At 39.7% G+C, this 24,049-nt stretch overlaps 1 protein-coding gene across 50 annotated transcripts in view; it reads left to right on the forward strand.

The window, feature by feature from the left end:
- LOC709083 (protein AF-10) overlaps window positions 1–24,049 on the forward strand; it is a 218,583-nt gene that overhangs the window by 50,900 nt on the left and 143,634 nt on the right. For 43 of the 50 annotated variants that reach the window (XR_013397955.1, XR_013397958.1, XR_013397953.1 and 40 more), the window contains exons 4-5: window positions 7,326–7,380; window positions 16,603–16,712. Coding sequence is in view for 41 of the 50 variants with exons in the window: in XM_015146586.3 (XP_015002072.1) it covers window positions 7,326–7,380; window positions 16,603–16,712 (165 nt within the window). In the remaining 9 variants the exon portion in view is untranslated. The remainder of the gene's footprint in view (window positions 1–7,325; window positions 7,381–16,602; window positions 16,713–24,049) is intronic. The other 7 variants (XM_077945943.1, XM_077945942.1, XM_077945944.1 and 4 more) reach the window with 1 other exon arrangement.

Below are 24,049 nucleotides of genomic sequence, written 5' to 3' on the forward strand. Positions count from 1 at the left end.
GGCTTGAGTTCTGTGGTGTGACCTCGACCCCCTGGGCTGAAGTGATCCTCCCATCTCAGCCTCCCGAATAGCTGGACTACAGGCTCGCGTCACCACGTCCAGCTAATTTTTTGTATTTTTAGTAGAGATGAGATTTCACCGTGCTGCCTAGGCTGGTCTTGAACTCCTAACCTCAAGTGATCCACCCACTTCGGCCTCCCAAAGTGCTGGGATTACAAGTGAGAGCCACTGCAGCCAGCCAGACTTTTATAAAAAAGTTTTTTGGTTATAAATGGTTATATAAAATATCTTTGTACATACATATTCATGTCTTGAAAGTAAAGTATATACATGATATAAAAGACACAAAGGTAATTTATAAATGCTGTATCTTACATTATTTGCTTTGGCTCTCTAGAAGTGAAGTAATTAAATTGGATTTTTTCTTGATTCATATTGCTTAATTGCCTTCCAAAAGAATAGGATTATGGTGTCATTGAAATCATATAACAATGAATATTGACTGTTTTTTTTTTTTTTGATGACAATCTTGCTCTGTTGCCCAGGCTGGAGTGCAGTGGCTTGATCTCAGCTCACTGCAACCTCTGTCTCCCAGGTTCAAGTGATTCTCGTGGCTCAGCCTTCTGAGTAGGTGGGATTACAGGTGCCTGCCACCACGCCTGGCTAAATTTTTTGTTTTTTGGAGCTGGAGTCTTGCTCTGTTGCCAGGCTGGAGTGCAGTGGTGCGATCTCAGCTCACTGCAACCTCCACCTCCCAGGTTCAAGTGATTCTTCTGCCTCAGCCTTCCGAGTAGCTGGGACTACAGGCATGTGCCACCGTGCCCAGCTAATTTTTGTATTTTTTGTAGAGATGGGGTTTCATCACGTTGGCCAGGATGGTCTTGATCTCTTGTGATCCACCTGCCTTGGCCTCCCAAAGTGCTGGGATTACAGGTATGAGCCATGGTGCCCGGCCTCATTTTTGTATTTTTAGTAGTGATGGGGTTTCGCCATGTTCGCCAGGCTGGTTTTGAACTTCTGACTTTATGTCATCTGCCTGCCTTGGCCTCCCAGAGTGCTGCAATTACAGGCATGAGCCATCGCACCTGGCCTATTTTTTAAAATTCAATTTTTTTTCTTTTTTTCTTTTTGGTTATAGCATCAATGGGATGTTTGTGATTTTGTTCCCTTTATCCCTTCATCATGTAGTTCTTGAGTTATTGTGCCTGGAGACTGTGTGTGATGTTAGGAGTGGCTAGCTATAGCCATAACATGGAGCTTGTAATCTAGTGGAGGAGTTAATTGCATAGTTAATTGTAATTGTAATACATCCCAAGAAGGAAAGCATAGGTAAATCATAATATGTCACCTAACCTCATCTGGAGATTCAGAGACATTGTCTTTGATGAAGTGACTTTAAGCAAGGACCTGCGGGATAAATAGAAGTTATCCAGCCGCAGAAGAGGGTGTAGTGAATGATAATATTCCATTTAGAGTAAAAACAATCCATTAAAAGCCTCTGAAGTGGGAATGAGCTGTGGAGAATTTATAGAATTGAAAGAAGAAAAAGCCAGCATTGCCCATAACGTGAAATGTTGGAAAGAGGGAAGGTTGTAGAGATAGGAAAGGGTTATATGATGCAGGAAAACTACTGGAGTGTTTTTATTGTTTTGTTTTGTTTTTTTTGAGATGGATTCTCGCTCTGTCACCGGGCTGGAGTACAGTGGTGCGATTTCGGCTCACTGCAGCCTCCGCCTCCCAGGTTCAAACAGTTCTCCTGCCTCAGTCTCCTGAGTAGCTGGGACTACAGGTGCTCCACCACACCCAGATGATTTTTGTATTTTTAGTAGAGATGGGTTTTCACCATGTTGGCCACGATGGTCTCGATCTCTTGACCTGATGATCTGCCTGCCTCAGCCTCCCAAAGTGCTGGGACTACAGGCTTGAGCCACCGCGCCCAGCCTTTTGAAGTGTTTTTTAGTGGGCAGTGGTATATTTGGATTTGCATTTCTGAAGTACATTGTTTTGTGAAAAGTTCATTCTGCAGATTGGTGATAGTTGGTTAAGAGTGAATATTAGGAGACTACAGTCATTTTCCATTATCTGCGGTTTTGCTTCCCTTAGTTAGTTAACCATGGTCAACCCCTCTGAAAATAGGTGAGTAGAGTACGGTGAGGTAGAATCATGTGTTGTGTAATGTAGGAGGGAAGTATGTTCTTAGAAATACCTCATTAGGTGATTTCATCATTACACAATCATCTTAGAATGTTCTTAAAGCTATATTGTATAACCTAGTACATACCTAGGCTACGTGGTATAGCCTATTGCTCCTAGGTTGCAATCTTGTACATTTCATAAGTGAATCCTGTAAGCAACTTAACATAATGGTAAGTATTTGTGTTTTTAAACATAGAAAAGGTACAGCTAAAATAATGGTATGAAAGATTAAAAATAATGGTATGAAAGATTAAAAAAAAAAATTGCACTTGTATACCATGAATGAAGCTTGCAGGACTAGAAGTTGCTCTGGGTGAGTCAATGAGTAAGTGGTAAGTGAATGTGAAAGCCTTTGACATTTTTGTACACTACTGATAGGGTTTGGCTGTGTATCCCCACCCAAATCTCATCTCGAATTGTAATCCCTATGTGTTGAAGGAGGGAGGTGACTGGATAATCGGGGCAGTTTCCGCCATCCTGTTCTCATGAGTGTGAGTGAATTCTCTTGAGATCTGATGGTTTTGAAAGTGGCAGTTTTTTCCTATGTACACATTCTCTTTGTTTTGCTTGCTGCTATATAAGACATGCTTGCTTCCCCTCCCGCCATGATTGAAAGATTGCTGAGGCCTCCTCAGCCATGTGGAACTATGAGTCAATTAAACCTCTTTTCTTTATAAATTGCCCAGTCTCGGGTAGTTCTTTATAGCAGTGAGATAATGGACTGCTACAATTACTGTAGACTTTATAAACATTGTACACTTAATGTACACTAAATTTATTTTAAAAATTACTCTGTCATGTTACTATGGCTATTACATCATTACGTCACTAGGCAATAGGAGTTTTTCAGTTCCATTTAATTTCATGGAACCACCATTGTATATGCTGCTGTTGTTATGCAGACTGTATTTTATTTTATTTTATTTTATTTATTTATTTTTTTTTTTGAGACGGAGTCTCGCTCTGCCGCCCAGGCTGGAGCGCAGTGACTGGATCTCAGCTCACTGCAAGCTCCGCCTCCCGGGTTCACGCCATTCTCCTGCCTCAGCCTCCCGAGTAGCTGGGACTACAGGCGCCCGCCACCTCGCCCGGCTAGTTTTTCATATTTTTCAGTAGAGACGGGGTTTCACCGTGTTAGCCAGGATGGTCTCGATCTCCTGACCTCGCGATCCGCCCGTCTTGGCCTCCCAAAGTGCTGGGATTACAGGCTTGAGCCACCGCGCCCGGCCGCAGACTGTATTTTAAGAGAGACCACATTCACATAACTTTTCTTGTAGTAGATTGTTGTAATTTTTTTTTTTTAAATTTTTTTGAGGTGGAGTCTCTCTCTTTTGCCCAGGCTAGAGTGCAGTGGCATGATCTTGGCTCACTGCAACCTCCTAGGTTCAATCAATTTTTGTGCCTTAGCCTCCTGCTTGGCTGGGACTGTAGGTGTGTGCCACCACATTCAGCTAATTTTTTTGTATTTTTAGTAGAGATGGGGTTTCACCATGTTGGCCAGACTGGTCTCGAACTCCTGACCTCAGGTGATCTGCCCACCTCGGCCTCCCAAAGTCCTGGGATTATAGGTATGAGCCACTACACCCGGCCTGTTCTATTTTATTATTGTTGTTAATCTGTTACTGTGCCTAATTTATAAATTAAACTTTTTTATAGGTAAGTATGTATAGCAAAAAACAGAATCAAGTGCTTATTAGTGCCATTTGTTGTTTCAGATATCCACTGGGGTTCTTAGAATGTTTCTTCCATGGATAATTGAGGGATTACTGCATTTAGAAGGTGACTGAAGTGGTCTTGATGAAAGGTGATGCTGGCTTTAAGTAGGGTAATAGTGGAGATGGAGGGAGATAGGCACATCTCACCAGTTTTGAGGAAGAGGAAGGGCACAATACAGTTATGGATTAAAAGTGAGGTTAGGGAGTAAGGTATGAAGTGGTCAAAGATTATGACCACTAGGTGTCTTACATGAGCAATGTGTCATTGAAAATATCATTACCAATATATGGAAAGAGCAGGAAGAGCAGGTTTTGTCATAAATTGTGGAGTGTTTTAGGTGTCTTATGTAGGCTGGGTGCGGTGGCTTACTCCTGTGATCCTAGCACTTAGGAGGCTGAGGTGGGTGGATCACTTGAGGCCAGGAGTTTGAGACTAACCTGGGCAACATGACGAAACCCCATCTCCACTAAAAATAGAAAAAGTTAGTTGGACATGGTGGCACACACCTGTAATCCCAGCTCCTTGGGAGGCTGAGGCGGAAGAATTGCTTGAACCCTGGAGGTGGAGGTTGCAGTGAGCCGAGATCGAGCCACTGCACTCCAGCCTGGGCAACAGAGCAAGACTCCGTCTCAAAATAAAATAAAATAAAGTGTTTACATAGTATATAGAGTTTTATACCTGAACCTAAGGACAGATACAAATAGATAAAATTTGGGAGTCACTGTTACTTTTATAATTTATTGGTAATGGAAGTTTGGATAATGAATAAGATTGCCTAGTGTTTCACGTGAAATAGTGAGACATTTTAGGCCAGAGCACTGAGGAACTTCACCATTTAAAGGTTTGATAGGGTGATCAGAAAGGTGCTGCCAAAGAGGTAATAGGAAAATCAGGAAAGTGAAATACTGAAAGGCAAGAAATATAGCGGTATTAGTCTGTTTTAGATTAAAGGAATACTGGAAACTGGGTAGATTATTAATATAAAGAAAAGAGGTTTATTTGGTTCACAGTTCTGTAGGCTGTACAAGCATACCACCAACACCTTTGGTCTGAGGAAACTTTTACTCATGGGGGAGTGGGAATGGGGACCAAGAGTGTCACATGGTGAGAGAAGGGAGCAAGATGGCAGGCTTTTTTTACCAATCAGATCTCACGTGAACTAACAACAGCAAGAAACTCACTCATTACCACAAGGAAAACACCAAGACATTCACGAGGGATCTGCCCCCATTAACCAAACACCTTTTGCTAGGCTTCACCTTCAGCATTGGGATTAAATTTTTACACGAGATTTGGAGGCACAAATATCCAAACTTTATCAATAGGTTCTATTTTATTTATTTATTTTTTGAGGTGGAGTTTTGCTCTTGTTGCCTAGGCCGGAGTGCAGTGGCACAATCTCGGCTCACTGCAACCTCCGCCTTTCGGTTTCAATCAATTCTCCTGCCTCAGCCTCCCTCAGCTGGGACTACAAGCACACGCCACCACACCCAGCTAATTTTTTGTATTTTTGGTAGAAATGGGGTTTCATCACATTGACCAGGATGATCTCGATCTCTTCACCTCGTGATCCACTTCCCGAAGTGCTGGGATTATAGGTGTGAGCCACTGCGCCCGGCTAATAGGCTCTATTTCTTAATTATTTTTTGTAGAGATGAAGTCTCACTTTGCTGTTGAGGCTGGTCTCGAACTCCTGACCTCAAGTGGTCCTTCTGTTTTGGCCTCCCAAAGTGCTGCAATTATATGTGTGACGCACTGCACCCGGCCTCAGTAGGCTTTTTTGGCTTATACTTTCTGTACTTTTAAAACTATTGCAACTTAATTTTCTACTCTAATTTTTTGTTGTAATTTGTATATGTATGTAAGTGTATATATATTTATATGTAGGGTGTGTATATATGTGTGTATATATATAAAGTGTGTGTATATATGTATATAATGTGTGTGTATCTTTACATACATACACATATAGGTATATATGTGTGTGTGTGTATATATTTATACACACACTTTTTTTTTTGTTTGTTTGTTTTTTTGAGATAGGGTCCACTCTGTAACCCAGGCTGGAGTGCATTGGCATAATCATAGCTCACTGCAGCTTTGACCTTCCGGGCTCAATTGATCTGCCCGCCTCAGCCTGCTGAGTAGCTCTACTACAGGTGCACCACCACCACACCCAGTGAATTCGTGTGTGTGTGTGTGTGTGTGTGTGTTTTTGTAGAGGTGGGATTTTGCCATGTTGCCCAGGCTGGTCTTGAACCCCTGGGCTCAAGCGATCTGCCTACCTCAGCCTCCCAAAGTGCTGGGATTACAGGTATGATCCACTGTGCCCGGCCTATATTACTATATTGTGTGCTGCAAAACCTCTTTTGGAAACAAAGTGGGATATAAATAATGCTCAAGTGTGACTTTCAGGAACATATTCTTCATAGTAAGACAATGCCATTGAAACTTAACTGTGTTTCGTAAGAAGTGGTAGTGCTGGCTCTACATTTATTTTTGGTTTTAAATTCTGAGCATGGGAGGGAGAGGGATCCACAATAAATTTTGAGTACCATTGTCTTTGAATAATAATAGCTGATTAGCCTAATTCCTTTCAGAAGGGAAATCAGCATACATGAAATCATTTCTTGCCACTTAAATTAAAATTCTACATTCTTGAGTTTGGCTCTTTAAGAGAAACCAGACCTACTTGACGGCAGTCATCCTAGCTGACCGTAAGACAGGAAGTAAACAGATAACAGGCAGATATTAAAAGCCTTGCCCCATTCTTGTGTTGAGAGGACCTTTTTGTTTCTCCTCCCACTCCCCAGGTAAATTATCCCAGCATCTTTGTGTTTTTATTAATGTAAGATTTAGAAAACTGTGGCAGGAGTTTTTTTTGTTTGTTTTGTTTCTTTTAGATGGAGTTTCCCTCTTGTTGCCCAGACTGGAGTGCAGTGGCGTGACTTGGCTCACCATAACCTCCGCCTCCCAGGTTCAAATACTTCTCCTGCCTCAGCCTCCTCAGTAGCTGGGATTATAGGCATGTGCCGCCACGCCTGGCTAATTTTTTATTTTTAGTAGAGACGTGGTTTCTCCATGTTGGTCAGGCTGGTCTCGAACTCCCAACCTTAGGTAATCCGCCCGCCTCGGCCTCCCAAAGTTCTAAGATTACAGGCGTGAGCCACTGCGCCTGGCTCATGGCAGGAGTTTAAAAGTTAAAATGTATTTTAAAAAAATTACTTGTCCTCTGAAGGAGATCACATGTCATCGAGAACAACTGTTTGTGAAGAATGTTCTGAAATATTCTTGGGGACAAATAGTACAAATGCTGCTCTCACATTTTCAGTAGTTTTGAAGTTGCAGGGAAGCTACTACATTTTGGATAATCTGAAATATTTCTTCATTACCTGTTTCTTTTTTTTTTATAGAGATGTGAACTTTGTCCCCATAAGGATGGAGCTTTAAAAAGAACAGATAATGGGGGTAAGTGCAGAGATTTCTTGAAAAAAATGTTACTGAAAACTGGGGCAGTGGAGTATTTTCAGATACCTGGTAGTTTATTTTATTTCATCAAATTAAACAGCATTTTCTACTCATTTTTTTTTTTTTTTTTTTTTTTTTTTTTTTGAGACGGAGTCTCGCTCTGTCGCCCAGGCTGGAGTGCAGTGGCGCGATCTCGGCTCACTGCAAGCTCCGCCTCCTGGGTTTACGCCATTCTCCTGCCTCAGCCTCCTGAGTAGCTGGGACTACAGGCGCCCGCCACCGTGCCCGGCTAATTTTTTGTATTTTTAGTAGAGACGGGGTTTCACCGTGGTCTCGATCTCCTGACCTTGTGATCCGCCCGCCTCGGCCTCCCAAAGTGCTGGGATTACAGGCGTGAGCCACCGCGCCCGGCCTTTCTACTCATTTTTAACAGTAGTGGCTATAATTTATGAATCCTTATTGTATTGACCCACAAGTTTTCTACTTTGTGGACAAACTTAAGCATTGGCTGTTTTATGCAGAATGATCTATTAAATACATACTTCTAATTAAAATTCTTATTTTTTTGGCTGGACGAAGTGGCTCACACCTGTAATCCCAGCACTTTGGGAGGCCAAGGGAGGCAGATCACCTGAGGTCGAGCTCGAGACCAGCCTGGCCAACATGGTGAAACCTGGTTTCTACTAAAAATAGAAAAATTAGCTGGGTGTGGTGGTGCGTGCCTGTAGTCCCAGCTACTTGGGAGGCTGAAGCAGGAGAATCACTTGACCTCGGGGGGCAGAGGTTGCAGTGAGCCAAGATTGAACCATTGCTCATTAGCCTGCATGGCAGAAGGTGACTGTCTCCAAAAAAAAAAAAAGCCTATTTTTTAAAATGGATATAGTTTCTTATGTTAGGAATTTTTATTTTTTTTAAATGAGCCACATTTTTTTGTTGTTGTGGTTAGACCTAAAATCTGTTGTTTTAGATTCTTTTTTTTCTCTTTTGTGTATCTCTAGACAGATGATGTTTCTAGTGAATGCTAATTTTATTTAACTCTGAGGATCTTTGTTGCTTGAATATAAAGAAATGTTGACTTTTATGCTGGGTGTGCTGCCCAACACCTGTAATCCCAGCTCTTTGAGAGGCCAAGATAGGAGGCTCACTGGAGCATAGGAGTCTGAGACCAGCCTGGGCAACATAGGGAGACCTTGGTCTCTGCAAAAGTAAATATAAAAAATAAAAATAAAAAGACTTAGTTACACATGGTGGCACGTGCCTGTAGTTCCAGCTACTTGGGAAGCTGAGCAGGAGGATGGCTTGAGCCTGGGAGGTCGAGGCTGCAATGAGCCATGGTCACACCACTGTACTTCAGTCCCTGGGATGGGTGAGAGTGAGACCCTGTGTCCAAAAAAAAAAAAAAAAAAGAAAAGAAAAGAAAAAAGAAATGCTGACTTCTGTATCACAATTTGGCATACTTTCCTATGGACCCTTGTGTATTACTCATTTTCTTCTCCACTTTCAGTTATCTTTGTCAGAAAAATCATATTTTTCTACAACTCAGTACTATTCTGAAATGTGTAGACATGAGTTTATTAGACCATGGCATGTATGATGAGGCAGCTAAAAAAAGTAGAGGTTTAGCTACTGTTACTATACTCTTCTCCATTTTGGGTAGCCACCTCTAAAGTAGTTTTGGCATAAATTAGAGTAATGGTATCAGTAAATAAAAGGTAAAAATACAATGATTTTGGTTAGCTATATATATTTTACAGTTGGATCTTCAGACTATGTTATACGGTCAGATTGTAGAAAATTTAAAAATATATTGAAAACTCTTCGTGTTATTCCTGTTCCCCATCTGCCCAGTTTATCAATAGCTTTCCTGCTACCATGTAATTACTACTTTCTTGCATATCTTTCTAGGTTTCTTTTGCATATTCAAATGTGAATAGACAAATACTTAATTACTCCCTCCATCTTTATACAAATGGGTTAATATTATATACTCTTCTGCGTCTTAATTTTTTTCACTGAACAATTTATCTTATTATTTTTATTTTTTTTTGAGACTTTTCTTTTCTTTTTTCTTTGATTTTCTGTTTTTTTGAAGCTTCGCTCATTTGCCCAGGCTGGAGTGCAGTGGTGCAGTCTCAGCTCACTGCAACCTCCATTTTTCGGGCTCAAGTGATTCTCCTGCTTCAGCCTCCCAAGTTGCTGGGATTGCAGGTATGTGCCACCACGCCCTGCTAATTTTTATATTTTTAGTAGAGGTGGGGTTTCACGATGTTGGCCAGGCTGGTGTTGACCTCCTGACCTCAAGTGATCCTACTGCCTCGGCCTTCCAAAGTGCTGAGATTACATGTGTGAGCCACTGTATCTGGCGTGAACAATTTATCTTGTTTTCAGTATAGAGCTTTTTTTTTCTTTTTAACCATGTTATCTAATATCTAATCAATCAGTGTTGATGCACTTTTTGATCTACTTTGATGACTAACTCTTGTATATATGTCACATTGCTTGTATACAATAGGATTATTAATTTCCATAGGTGGAAACATTGGGTCAAAGGAGTTTTGCAGTTAATTTTGATAGATAGTCCAAAATTATTCGCCCTGTAGTTTTACCAATATGTGTTCCCAGTTTTACCAATATATGAATAAAAGAGCTGTTCTTCATACCTTTGGTAATCTAACAGGTAAAAGTTTGTATATCCAAGCAGTAGTTTTGCATTTCTCTTAATATTAGTGAAGTTCACATCTTTTTATAGTTTGAAGAGCAATTTGTTTTTTCTCTTCTTTGGTCTGCTTTTTGACTTGGTTGTGGATCTTTTTCTTTGTTTTTTGAGACAGTCTCCCTCTGTCACGTAGGCTGGAGTGCAGTGGCTTGATCTTGGCTCACTGCAGCCTCTGCCTCCCCCGTTCAAGGAATTCTCCTGCCTCACTCACCTGAATAGCTGGGATTATGGGTGCATGCCACCATGCCCAGCTGATTTTTTTGTTTTTAGTAGAGATGGGATCCACCCACCTCGGCCTCCCAAACTGGTGGGACTACAGGTGTGAGCCACCGTGCCCAGCCACAGTTGTTGATCTTTTTAGTTTGATTTATTGGAGTGTTCATAAGGAGCCCCTCGTATATTATTATGCTGTTTTGATATGAATTGGACTAATTTTTACCCATCTGGTTAGTCTTTATTTATATTGTGCTTTAAAAAAATTTTTTTTTTTACCATGCATGAGTTTTTTATTTTAATTTTGTTCAGTTTATTAATCTATCATGACATCTGTATTTTGAGTTATTAGTTAGAAAGACCTTCACTATTCTGAAGTTTTGTTTTTTTTAAGTGACAGGTTTTCATTCTGTAGTTCAGGATGGAGTGCAAGTAGCAGGATCCTAGCTCACTGTAGCTTTGTAGTCCTGGGCTCAAGTGATCTTCCTGCCTCAGCTTTGAGAATGTTGGAATCCCTGCACCTGGTATAAACTTTCCATTAAATGTTTTGTATTTGTCTTTCCTATTCTGATTTGTTTCACTCATTCCATTCTACCCTCTCTATTAGCTTAAAAAAAGTTAACGTTACTATGTGCTTTTTTTCCTTTCTGAATCCTCTAAAACTCTTAGGATACTGTAAATTCACTTGCCCTTATCCTGACATATATTTTATTTTTGTCATGTACTTTAATTCTCTGTTTAAGAATTATAGTGGTTTTGTCAGGTGTTTGTTGAGGATTATGCTGGTCACTTAAAATGAAACAGTTTGTGTAAATTTGGTGTTATTTTTCTTTGAATTCTATATAGAACTTCATGAGAAACTGAAACTTTTCTGGGAAAATTTTTGATAAATTCGTTTTTTGGCAAAAGTATAGGGACATTCCTTTTTCTCCCCTTCCCTTCCCTTCCCTTCCCTTCCCTTCTTCCTTTCCCTTTTTCCTTTCCCTATTTCCTTTCCCTATTTCCTTTCCCTTTTTCCTTTCCCTTTTTCCTCTTTCCTTTTTCCCCTTTCCTTCCCCCCTCCCTCCCTCCCTCCCTTCCTTGCTTTCTTCCTTCCTTCCTTCCCTCCCTCTCTTCCTCTTCCTCCTTTTCCTCTTCCTCCTCTTCCTCTTCTTCCTCTTCTTCCTCTTCCTCTTCTTCCTCCTCTTCTTCTGACTCTTCCTCCTCTTCCTCTTCTTCCTCTTCCTCCTCTTCCTCCTCTTCTTTTTCTTCTTCTTCCTCTTCCTCTTCCTGTTTGTCTTTGTTGCCCAGGATAGAGTGCAGTGATGCAGTCATAGCTCACTGCAGCTTCAAACTACTGGGTTCCAGTGATCCTCCTGCCTCAGCCTCCTGAATAGGTGGGACTACAGGCACACCATGCCTGGCTAATATTTTTTTCTTTTTGTATTTTTTGTAGAGAGAAGTGGTCTTGCTTTGTTGCCGAGGCTGGTCTCGAACATCTGGGCTCAAGCTGTCCTCCTGCCTGATCCTCCCAAAGTGTTGCGATTACAGGCGTGAGCCCTTGGGCCCAGCCTATTTTTGTATACTTAAGTCAATTTTGGTGCAGTCTATTTTTCCAAGAAATTTGACTTCTTTGTATAAGTTGCTGAAATTGTTGGACTGACGTTGCCAATAGTATTATTATTATTATTATTATTATTTTGAGATGGAGTCTTGCTTTGTCACTCAAGCTGGAGTGCAATGGTGGCATGATCTCGGCTCACTGCAGACTTCACCTCCCGGGTTCAAGTGATTCTCTGCCTCAGCCTCCGAGTAGCTGGGATTACAGGCAGGCACCACCACGCCCAGCTAATTTCTGTATTTTCAGTAGAGATGTCACCATTTTGGCCAGTCTGCTCTTGAACTCCTGACCTCAGGTGATCCACCTGCCTTGGCCTCCCAGAGTGCTGGGATTACAGGTGCAAGCCACCATGCCTGGCCGCCAATAGTACTTTATTATTATTTTGCTAATTTTGCTAGCATTGGCAGTAATTACCTCATTGTTATTCCTGATGTTGGCGATTTGTGTTCTGGTTTTTTCTTTGTTTTTATTTTTATTTTTTTGACCAGTCCAAATAGAATTGTTCAATTTTGTTGACCTTTTTAAAGAAAGTTTTGGGCTTTGTTAATTTTTATTTCATCTCCCTGTTTTCTATTTTGTTAAACTTCTGCTCTTTATTATTTCCTTCCTACTACTTACTATGTGTTATATATTCCTCTTCTTTTCTAACTTATAAAGGTGGAACCTTAGGTCTTTTAATTTAGATTTTCTTTTCTAATGAAAATATATATGCTGTAAGTTGTTCTCTATTGCTTTTATTGAATCCCAGAAGTTGTTTTTTTTTTTTTTTTTTGCTGCTGCTGTTATTGTTTTGAGACAGGGCCTTAGTTTGTCACCCAGGCTGGAGGGCAGTGGTGTGATCCTGGCTCACTGAAGCCTCGACCTCCTGGGTTCAAGCGATCCTCCTACCTTAGGCCCTAAAGTAGTTGGGAGTACAGGTGCATACCACCTTATCCAGCGAATGTTTTTTGTATTTGTTGTAGAGACAGGGTCTCACCATGTTGCCCAGGCTGGTCCCGAACTCCTGAGCTCAAGCGATTAACAGGCGTGAGCCACTGCCCCCAGCCTACGTCTCAAGTTCTGATAAATTTCATGTTTGTTGCCATTCCGTTCAAGACATTTTCCGGTTTCCCTTGTGGCTTTCTCTTGAACATCTTAGTCTATCTTGGACAGAAGTAGAAGTCTTCTGCTATTTGTTCTTAACATTGATTTTCCCTCTTATTTCTCATTTCTCTTTGTTCTTTTTGTGATTTTTTTTAGTGCTGTATTTTAGTCAGTTTAACAATGCAACTGGTTAGTATTGCATGTAAATTTAATTAATTATATTAAATTGCCTTAAATTGCCTTCTTGGCCGTATCTCTTCCTATATATATTCAAGTATTTATATTTATCTATATAGTGGTTGTGGTAGGGATTATAATTTTCTTATCAGTAAATTCAGTCTACTGAGTGTACCACTTTTTTTTTTTTTTTTCTTTTTGAAACGGACTCTTGCTGTGTTGCCCAGGCTGGACTGCAGTGGCACTATCTCAGCTCACTGCAACCTCCATCTCCTGGGTTCAAGCAGTCCTGCTGCCTCAGCCTCCTGAGTAGCTGGGACTATAGGCACACACCACCACACTCAGCTAATTTTTGTATTTTTAGTAGAGACATGGTTTCGCTATATTGACCAGGCTCGTCTGAAATTCCTGGCCTCAAGTGATCTGCCCACCTTGGCTATCCAAAGTGTTGGGATTACAGGCATGAGCCACCGCACCCGGCCTGTGTGTACCACTTAACACGAAATGTAGAATGAAACCATATAGACTTCGTTTATCTGTTCCTTTTCCAGTCTTTGTTATAGTTTTATACAAAAACTGCATACATTCACAAACCTTTCCAGTGTTTTAATATTTAATGGTCATTTGTATTGTAAATGAGTGTGAAGGCGTTATTGTTCTGTATGTTCATCATATATTAAATGTACCTACATGTTTATCGCTCTTTATATTTTTCTTCAGTTCTGAACTTCCTTCTGGAATCATTTTCCTATTACTCAAGGAAAATTGTTTGGTGTTTCCTTTAATGGAAATCTTTTTTTAAAAAAATGTTTTCTGGCTTTATTTAGTTACCTAGTTTTTCGTTTGATAATTTGCCTTTTGTCTTTAAGATTTTCATTTCTTTCCCTTAGTTTTCTGTAGTTTTATTAATGTCCCTTGGTGTATATCTTATATTACTCTGATTTGTAGTGGTTCTTCAGTCAGTGGCTTTGGGTCTTCTGTTCTGGAAAATTTTCAGGTATTATCAATTCAGATACTGCTTTCATGCCATTTTTCTCTCTTATATTTCTCTGAGATTCTGATTACGTGTGTGTTAGACCCGTCTGCCTATTACATTTTTCATGTGTGTTATTCCATTTTTTATATTTCTTACTTTTGTGTTTTGTGCTAACATTCTGGATTTCTTCTGACCTGTTTTGTTCGTACTAATTCTCTTTTGATCCATGTCTAAACCATTGTTAATCCCACCCATTGATTTTTTTTTTTTTTTTCTTGAGATAGGGTCTCTATCACCCAGGCTGGATTGCAGTGGCACAATTATAGTTCACAGCAACTTCCAACTCCTGGGCTCAAGCAATCCTCCCACCTTAACCTCCTGAGTAGCTGGGACTATAGGTGCATGCCGCCGCACCTGGCTCATTATTTTTTTTTGTGGAGATGGGGTCTCACTTTATTGCCTAGGGTTGTCTTGAACTCCTGATCAAGCGATCCGCCTCAGCCTTCCAAAGTACTGGGCTTACAGATGTGAGCCACTGTGCCTGGCTGATTTCTAAATTTGCGCTTTACTTCTGGAATTTTAATTTATTATTATAGTTTTCAGTTCTTTGCATCAATTTAGAATTTTGTCTTGTGTGTACTTGATCATAGTAAGCATACTTATTTTAAAATCTTTATCTGATAACTCAAATACTGATCTGTTTTGATTTTCTTGTTTCTCCTTATTTTCGTTCATATTGTCTTGTCCATGTGTTTGGTACTTATTGTGCTGGAAATTATATGTAATTAAGAAATTTTAGGCTGGGTGTGGTATCTTATATCTGTAATCCCACCACTTTGGGAAGCTGAGACTGGCGGATCACTTGAGGTCAGGAGTTCAAGACCAGCCTGGTCAACATAATGAAACCCCGTCTTTACTAGAAATACAAAAATTAGCCAGCTGTGATGGTGGGCACCTGCAATCCCAGCTACTTGGGAGGCTGAGGCAGAAGAATTGCTTGAACTGGGAGGAAGTTGCAGTGAGCCGAGATTACGCCAGTGCAGTCCAGCCTGGGTGACAGACCAAGGCTTTGTCTCAGAAAAAAAAAAGGGTAGAAATTATTTGTAGCCAAGATGATACTATTTTCTTTTAGAGAGGATGGATGTATATTTGCATCTGCTTGGTGCCTTGGGGGTTGTAATTTAAGATTATCTTGGTCAAATTTCAGAGTTTGAGATGGTCAGAGCCCTGGTGTAGTCTCTTTGAGGGTCTATGTACTTTTAGTGTATTCTTACCCCTGGTTTGCCCTTCAGTGTTGCATCTGGAAGGAGAGGGGTTTACTTGTTCCCTTTTTCTCTTGGTTGGTTGTGAATGTACATCCCTGTACTGTTAAGCCTCTGAGTCTGTCAAAAGTACCCTTCAGGCCTGGCGCAGTGGCTCACGCCTGTAATCCCAGCTTTTTGGGAGGCTGAGTTGGGTGGATCACCTGAGGTCGGGAGTTCAAGACCAGCCTGACCAACATGGAGAAACCCCACCCCTACTAAAAATACAAAATTTAGCCAGGTGTGGTGGTGCATGTCTGTAATCCTGGGAGGCGGAGGCAGGAGAATTGCTTGAACCTGGGAGGCAAAGGTTGCAGTGAGCCGAGATTGCTCCGTTGCACTCCAGCCTGGGCCACAAGAGTGAAACTCTCTCAAAAAAAAAAAAAAAAAAAAAAGTACCCTTCATCCTCACCACTGCTTTCTCTGAAATAGGCAAATGTCCCCCGGGCAAAAGTGGCCAAAAACTATACCTAGAACTTTCGTTGTCTTCCAGTTTTAGCCCAGAAACTCCTCACTATCATATCAGCTCTTTAATACCTTCAGTTGGGAGGCTGAGGCAGGAGAATTGCTTGAATCCGGGAGGCAGAGGTTGCGGTGAGCCGAGATCGCACCATTGCACTCCAGCCTGGGCAACAATAGTGAAACTCTGTCTCAAAAAAATATATACATATATATTTCATATGAAATTTAACACACTTCAAATTAAAATAGTGAAATGATTATTACTAATATTAAAAATATTGACACTAAGATAAAAATAATTTCATGTTGATGTTTAAAATGATTAAGATTAAATTATTAAATTTTATCATAAGTATTAAACTTTTAAAAACTCCTTTTATAGTGGTTCTCAGAGGTAGTGTTGATGTGAATATTTGGTCGCCTGTATAAGAAGTGTTAGTGCCGACATCTGAATTTATGAATGTTTCCCTTTATTTATATTACTGTACATCATAACTGGGGAAATGATAAGAATGCTTTGTTTTAGTAGTGGTTTGAGTATTCTCAAGCAATGGAAGTAAGACAGCAATGAGAATTTGTTAATGTCCTTGTGCATTTGTTTCAACAGACATTTGAGGGATCTGTTAAGGAAGTTAATAATGTTAATTTGCTTTTGATAAAACTGAAAATATGACATTTATTTATTTATTTTTAGGTTGGGCCCATGTGGTTTGTGCCCTGTATATTCCAGAGGTACAATTTGCCAATGTTTCCACAATGGAACCAATTGTTTTACAGTCTGTTCCGCATGATCGTTATAATAAGGTACAGTGGATATTATTTTATTACTGTTTAAATATCACTGCTGGGAAGTAGAAAGGAAGTTTTTGTGTTTTTAAAATTACAGATCTCCATCAAATTTAGGGGAGATTTGGAAAAAAAATTACTACACCAAACTACAGTTATTAAAATGTTATTAATATGTTACTAAGGTCACAGGAGTACAAAGCAAGCAAAACTGTCTTACCTTTTATAGTAACCTAGGTATTTAGTATTCTACGATTTACAGGATATTTTAATCCTTAGAGATCGGCCTTTTAGGAATTATCTACTTCTTTTGTTCTTTCAAGTATCAAGAGTCTGTTAAATTTGAATTAATTATTATTTTGCATAATATTCATTACAGTGTATCACATTCTTTTTTGAAAAACAGTCCTGTATTAGAATGTTACTTGTCTCCCCTGCCAAAGTTATTTGTACCCCAAGATATGGTTTTTATTGTTGACCTTAAAAAAAAAAAAGTGTGCTTTTTTCTTGTATATTTTTCTTCATTTAGTACGTATTATATTATTGTTTTATTCTCCTCTCCATTTTAGGTTTCACCATTACCCAATGTGCCTTTAAATATAGTTTTACTATTTAATTGAAGGTACACATTCCATCCTTGGAAGAAATAGCAGCCAGCTTTAAGATTTTAAATGTTTTTGTGTAAAAAAACTTCTTATTAGGTAATTAATATTTATTTTAAAAACTTGAAAATACAGACAAGTAAATAAATATAAGACAAAAATCATTCATAATCTTCTCATTCAAGCTCATCCAGGTTTTTTCCTGTGTATTTTTGCTTATAGTATATACTTACAAAAAAATTGAATTGTTTTTGCTTATATTTTTTGTTTGCTTTTGAAACTTACACAGCATCTTTTGTGTGTCAATAAATTGTGTTTCTGCTGTATTTTAAATAGATACTTAGTCTGTAATACAGAATATCATGAGATTTAACAAACTGTAAATTTAATTAAGCAACCCTTTGTGGTTGAAGGGCCTAGTTTGATGTCTGGCATTTAGTATACACTGCTAGCATCTGTGTAAAAGTGTGTGGACATTTTGGAAGCTTCAGTAAATACATTGTGTGAAATTGTCCTCCAGAAGTTACCCTGTATTAAGCTATATGTGAGATTGCTCATAACTCTATATTATGTTAGGTACACTGTGTTACCCTTTTAAAAACTTTGCTATTCTTTCTAGTAAAAAAAATATTAAAATGTTTGAATGAGTTTATTTGAGTACTGGTAAGGTTAATTATTTTAAAGTTTTTTTTTTTTGAAGATTATTCATGTATGTTAATTGACCTTTCCATATCTGTTTGTTTTAATATTATAATTTTTTTTACAAAGTGTTTTAGAGATCATATTATTTTGTCTTATATATTTGTTGTGCGTGTTTTTTCCCATAATTTAATGTTTGGTTTTTAATTTTATTACATTTTCATAGTTGTTGGGATTCTAGCAGGTTAATTTTTTCTAATGCAGAAGTTTACATTTTTGAGGTCATTTATGCAAATACTCTTTATTGTTTCTGCCTTTGATGCTTTGCAAAGAAAATCTTTATATTAATGTACTTTTTGTTTTTTTTTAGTGCTTTGGAAGTTCATTTTTAAAAACCTTGTTTTTGTTTTTAATTTTAAAAGCATTAAAACTTACAAACAGGTTGCAGGAATAGTACAAAAGAACTCTTCCTTCCCTAAACCATTTGAGAGTAACTTACCAATATAATATGCTGTCGCCCCTGAATACTTCAGAATTTCCCATAAAGAAGGATATTCTCTTGGGAATATACAATGTGCCATCAAAATAAGGAAATTAACAGTGATACATTATTACTGTCTGATCTTTGGAACCCATTCATGTTTCTGTAGACATATTTATAGCAAAAGAATCACAAACTGCATTTTGACTCTTTGGCCTTTTTATTTATTTTTATTTTTGTACAGAGTCTTGCTCTGTCACCCAGGGTGGAGTGCAGTAGTGCAATCTCGGCTCACTGCAGCCTCCACCTCCTGGGTTCAAGTGATTCTTGTGCCTCAGCCCCTGAGTAGCTGGGATTATAGGTTTGCACCACCACATCCAGCTAATTTTTTTGTGCTTTTAGTAAAGACAGGCTCTTGCCATATTGGCCAGGTTGCTCTTGAACTCCTGGCCTCAAGTGATCTGCCTGCCTCAGCCTCCCAAAGTGTTGGGATTACAGGTGTGAGCCACCCCGCCCGGGCCTCTTTGGTCTTTTAAAATCTCAAATAGTAACTCAGTCTTTCCCTGAGTATCAAAGTATCATAACTTTGATACTTCTGAATATAACAGGCCAGTTACTTTGTAGAATGACCCCCTATTTGGATTTGCCTGATGTTTCATCATGATTAAATACAGTTATGTTTTTAGCAGGAGTATCGCATGTATGATTCTGTGTTCTTTTGTTTGCATCCTATCAGGTGGTACATGATTTCAGTTTTTCCTTGATCACTTGGTTAAGGTGTGTCTGTCAGGTTTCTCCACTGTGAGGTTAATCTTTTTTCTCTTCATAGTCAGTGTGGATTTTGTGGGGGAAGTTCTTCGTATATAAACATCTTGTTCCTTGTGCCTTTTCCTCACTAATTTTAGCATTCATTGATGTCTCTTGACCTAATTTATGACTAGGATTGATGGCAAGGTTTTCTAATTTCACCCTTTCTTTTACATTCATCAGTTGACATTCCACTGTAAGGTAAAGCTTTTTTTACTCCCTAGTATTTCTATTAGTATGGACTTATGCTATTTTATTTTAATAAGTCATATTCCACTAATGTCATTTATTTTGATGTTCATACTGTCTCAGGTTTGCCTGGTGGGACCTCTTTAAGCTGACTTCTGTGTCTTTTGACCTATCATTTCAGAGAAGCATTTCTCTACTTCTGACACAGCAGTATAATCTAAGCTCATCTTGTATTATTCCTGCTGTAGTTCTGAAATCACCATTTCTCTGAGGAGCCTTGATTTCTTTTAGGCAAGAATAATATTTAGGAGCCAAAGTGGGTGCTAGGTGTGGGTTATTGCTACTCTCAGTCAGCATGGCTAGGAAATGTGTGTGTATGTGTGTGTGCATTCTTGCAGAGATACATATTTCTATAAATTCACATCTATATTGTTTCTGTATCTATGTAGAAAACTGTGGGCCAGGCGTGATGGCTCAGGCCTGTAATCCTAGCACTTTGGGAGGCCGAAACCAGCGGGATGACTTGAGGTCCAGAGTTTGAAACCAGCCTGGCCAATGAAACCCCATCTCTACTAGTCCCAGTTACTCAGTAGTCCCAGCTACCCAGGGGGCTGAGGCAGGAGGACTGCTTGAACCTGGGAGGTGGAGGTTGCAGTGAGCCGAGATAGTGCCACTGCAGTCCAGCCTGGGCAACACAGCAAGAGTCCGTTTCAAAAAGAAAAAAAAAAAAGAGTGGTACACTCAGTAGACTGAATTTACTGATAACAAAATTATAATCCCTACCACAACCACTATATAGATAAATATAAATACTTGAATATATATAGGAAGAGATATGGCTCACGAAGTGAGATTCTGTCTCAAAAAAAAAAAAAAAATTGACTGGGCCCGGTGGCTCACATCTCTAATCCCAGCACTTTGGAAGGCCCAGGCAGGTGGATCATGAGGTCAGGAGTTTAAGGCCAGCCTGGCCAAGATGGTGAAACCCCGTCTCTACTAAAAAATACAAAAATTCGCCAGACATGGTAGTGGGCACCTGTATTCCCGCTACTCAGGAGGCTGAGGGAGGAGAATTGCTTGAACCTGGGAGGCAGAGGTTGCGGTGAGCTGAGATTGCACCACTGTACCTCAGCCTGGGCGACAGAGTGAGACTCCATCTCAAAAAAAAAAATTTAGCTGGGCATGGTGGTAGACACCTGTAATCCCAGCTACGCAGGAGGCTGAGACAGGAGAATTGCTTGAACCTGGGAGTTGGAGGTTGCAGTGAGCCGAGATTGTACCACTGCACTCCAGCCTGGGCAACAGAGTGAGACTCTGTCTCAAAAAAAAAAAAAAAAAGAACAAGCTGTGAGGTCACACAATACTTTTGATTCATTATGTGAATATACATACACACACACCTCTCTATTACTGTAACCATCTCTATATATTGAACTCCATATGCTTATGGTAACTTCTCCAAATCTAGCCCAACAAAACAGGGTTCATTTTAATTTTTTCCCCCATGTTTATGATTCTCAGACAGAAACCTGACTCTTACTATTTTTAATAGTTTACTTATTTGATCAACCTCCTGTTTTGACATACCTTCTGTTGCTGCTCCACCTAATGCAGATGCTATTCTAACCCAGTTCAGGGTTGCTGCTGCTTTCCTGCATGCCAGTCCTTTTCACCCCTCTTGGGATTTGATATTCAGCTTCAGTTCACTACTTCCACTTTGGTTAATCTTTTCACCTTGCTCTGAGATTATCCCCACTACTATCCCCAGCCCCTTAGGGGAGCCAACCTTACTCAGGCTCTTATACTTGTATTGGACTGCCCCCTCCTCCCCAGCATGGATAATTACTATGCTTGAACCCACCTCATGGCCTTTTTTTTTTTTTGAGACAGGGCTCACTTTGTCACCCAGGCTGGAGTGCAGTGGTGCAGTTTTGGCTCACTGCAGCCTCCACCTCTTGGGCTCAAGCAGTCCTTCCACTTTAGCCCTCTAAGTAGGTGGGACTACAGGTGTACCCATCACACCCAGCTAAGTTTTTTGTATTTTTTTGTAGAGTTGAGGTTTCATCATGTTGCCCAGGCTAGTCTTGAACTCCTGAGCTCAAGTGATCTGCCTGCTCTGGCCTCCCAAAGTGCTAGGATTACAGGCATGAGCCACCATGCCCAGCCCCATCTCATGGCTTTAAGACTAAAGTGTTCAAGTAGAAAAGGAGCGAGGGTAGACCAAAGAAGGAACTATTTAGATATAAGTATTTTATTAGCCTAGAATTAATTTTAGAATATGGTAAGATATGTGCCTAACTTTCCCCTCCCACCTGGTTAGTCAACTTTTCCAACACTATTGCTGAATAATCTATGTTTTCCAGTGTGATTTGAAATATTGTTTGAATCATTACTAAATTCTTCAATGCTTGAGTATGTTTCTGGACTTTTTTTGTGTTCCATTGGTGTGTCTATTTTTATTCTGGTACCACACTATTTTAAATTGTTATGGCTTTATATACGTTTTAGTACATGGTAAGACAAATATTGTCATGTATTTATTTTTCTAGATGAACATTAGGACTAATAAAAGCTCAATTTAGACTGTATTAGAGTTACAGTGAAATACTGTTTCAGGGATGAATTTTTTTATAATATTGACTCTTTCCTTCCAGAAACATGGTGTATCTGTTTATCAAGTTTACTTTTTTTCTTCTTTCCATTTCTTTCCTTTTTATAGCTTTTCTTATATGCGATCGCTTTATGTTTGTTGGATTTTTGTTGTTGATTTGTTTTGTTCTACTTAGTGTTAGAATAGGCTCAGTGGCTCATGCCTGTAGTCCTAGCACTTTGGGACGCCCAGGCAGGAGTATCGCTTGAGTCCAGAAGTTTGAGACCAGCCTGGACAACAAGCAAGACCCCTTCTCTACACAAAAGATAAAATTTAGCCAGGTGTGGGGAGGCACATGCGTCTGTAGTCCAGCTACTCAAGAAGCTGCAGTGGGAGGATCCCTTGAGCCCAGGAGGTCGAGGCTGCAGTGAACTGTGATTGTGCCCCTGCACCCCTGCCTGGGCAACAGAACAAGACCCTGTTCAAAAACGAACAGCAAGCAAAGAAACAAAAAACAAAAAAGAAAAAAAGTTAATGAACTGGGTGTGGTGGCTCACGCCTATAATTTCAGTACTTTGGGAGGTTGAAGTGGGAGGATTGCTTGAGCCCAGGAGTACCAGACCAGCCAGGACAACATTCTGAGACCCCACCTCTGCAAAGAAGAAAAACAATTAGCCGGGCATGGTGGTGCTCGCCTGTAGTCCCTCCCAACTACTCGAGAGGCTGAAGTGCGAGGATCACTTGAGTCTGGGAGGTCAAGGCTCTAGTGAGCTATGATTGTGTGACTGTACTCCAGCCTAGGTGACAGAGTGAGACCCTGTCTCAAAAAATAAAAAAAGTTAATAATAAGATTTTGTTCATGTATATTCTTTATGCCTAATAATGGGGCATGCAATTCTGAAATGACAGGAATGATTGCAAAATGGTTTTGAAGACATCAGTCCTTAATGGATGATAGGTAATAAAGGATACGTTTGGGAATATTTATTTACTGGGCATTTGCTATGGTCCTACTTTGTATCAAGCATTGTGTTAGACACCAGGAATTCAAGGATAAATAAAATAGGGGGTTTCCCCTCCTCAAGTAGGAAGACAAATAAATAAATGTATGAAAATTAAAATATATATTACATAACAATAAGGCCTAATGGAGTATTATGGGTAAATATTGAAAGGAGGGATTATTCTTGTCTCAGGAATTGAGTAAGGTGTACAAAGAGCTTCTAGGGCTTTGCAGAATAATTAGGCATTTGACCTGTGCAGAAAAGGATCAAATAAAAATTGCAGACAGAGAAAGTGACATAACCTAGGGTAGCAGGTGCAAAGGGAAGAAGTGGTAGGCATGTTCAGAGAATAAAAAATAGTGCTATGTGACTAGAACATTGTGGAATTTAGAAAAAATGAAATTTTGTGAGTACTAGGAAAACAATTTGCTGGAATATCTTTATTGTATATCTAAATAGCAGAGAATTCACTGTATTGACCTGTGAAATTTTTTACATGTTAAATATATAATGGCCAGTTTTTAAAATATTTATTAATTTTAATAGGTTTTGGGGGAGCACATGGTGTTTGGTTACATGACTAAGTTCTTTAGTGGTGATTTCTGAGGTTTTGGTGTACCCATCACCCAAGCAGTTTACACTGTGCCCAATGTGTAGTCTTCTATCTCTCACCCCATTTCCACCCTTTACCCCAAATCCGCAAAGTTCGTTGTGTATCATTCTAATCCCTTTGTGTCCTCATAGGTTAACTTCCTTTGTTTATTTGTTTGGTTGGTTGGTTGTGTATTTTGAGACAGAGTCTTGCTCTGTCACCCAGGCTGGAGTACAGTGGTTCACTCTTGGCTCACTGCAACCTCTGCCTCCTGGATTTAAGCAATTCTCGTGCCTCAGCCTCCCAAGTAGCCGGGGATTACAGGCATGCATCACCACTTCCAGTTAATTTTTTTTGCATTTTTAGTAGAGAGGTTTTCGCCACATTGGTCAGGCTGGGCTTGAACTCCCAGCCTCAAGTGATCCGCCCGCCTTGGCTGCCTCCCAAAGTT

Source organism: Macaca mulatta, chromosome 9 (genome assembly GCF_049350105.2).
Source record: "Macaca mulatta isolate MMU2019108-1 chromosome 9, T2T-MMU8v2.0, whole genome shotgun sequence".
In the NCBI taxonomy this organism is placed as follows: Eukaryota; Metazoa; Chordata; class Mammalia; order Primates; family Cercopithecidae; genus Macaca; species Macaca mulatta.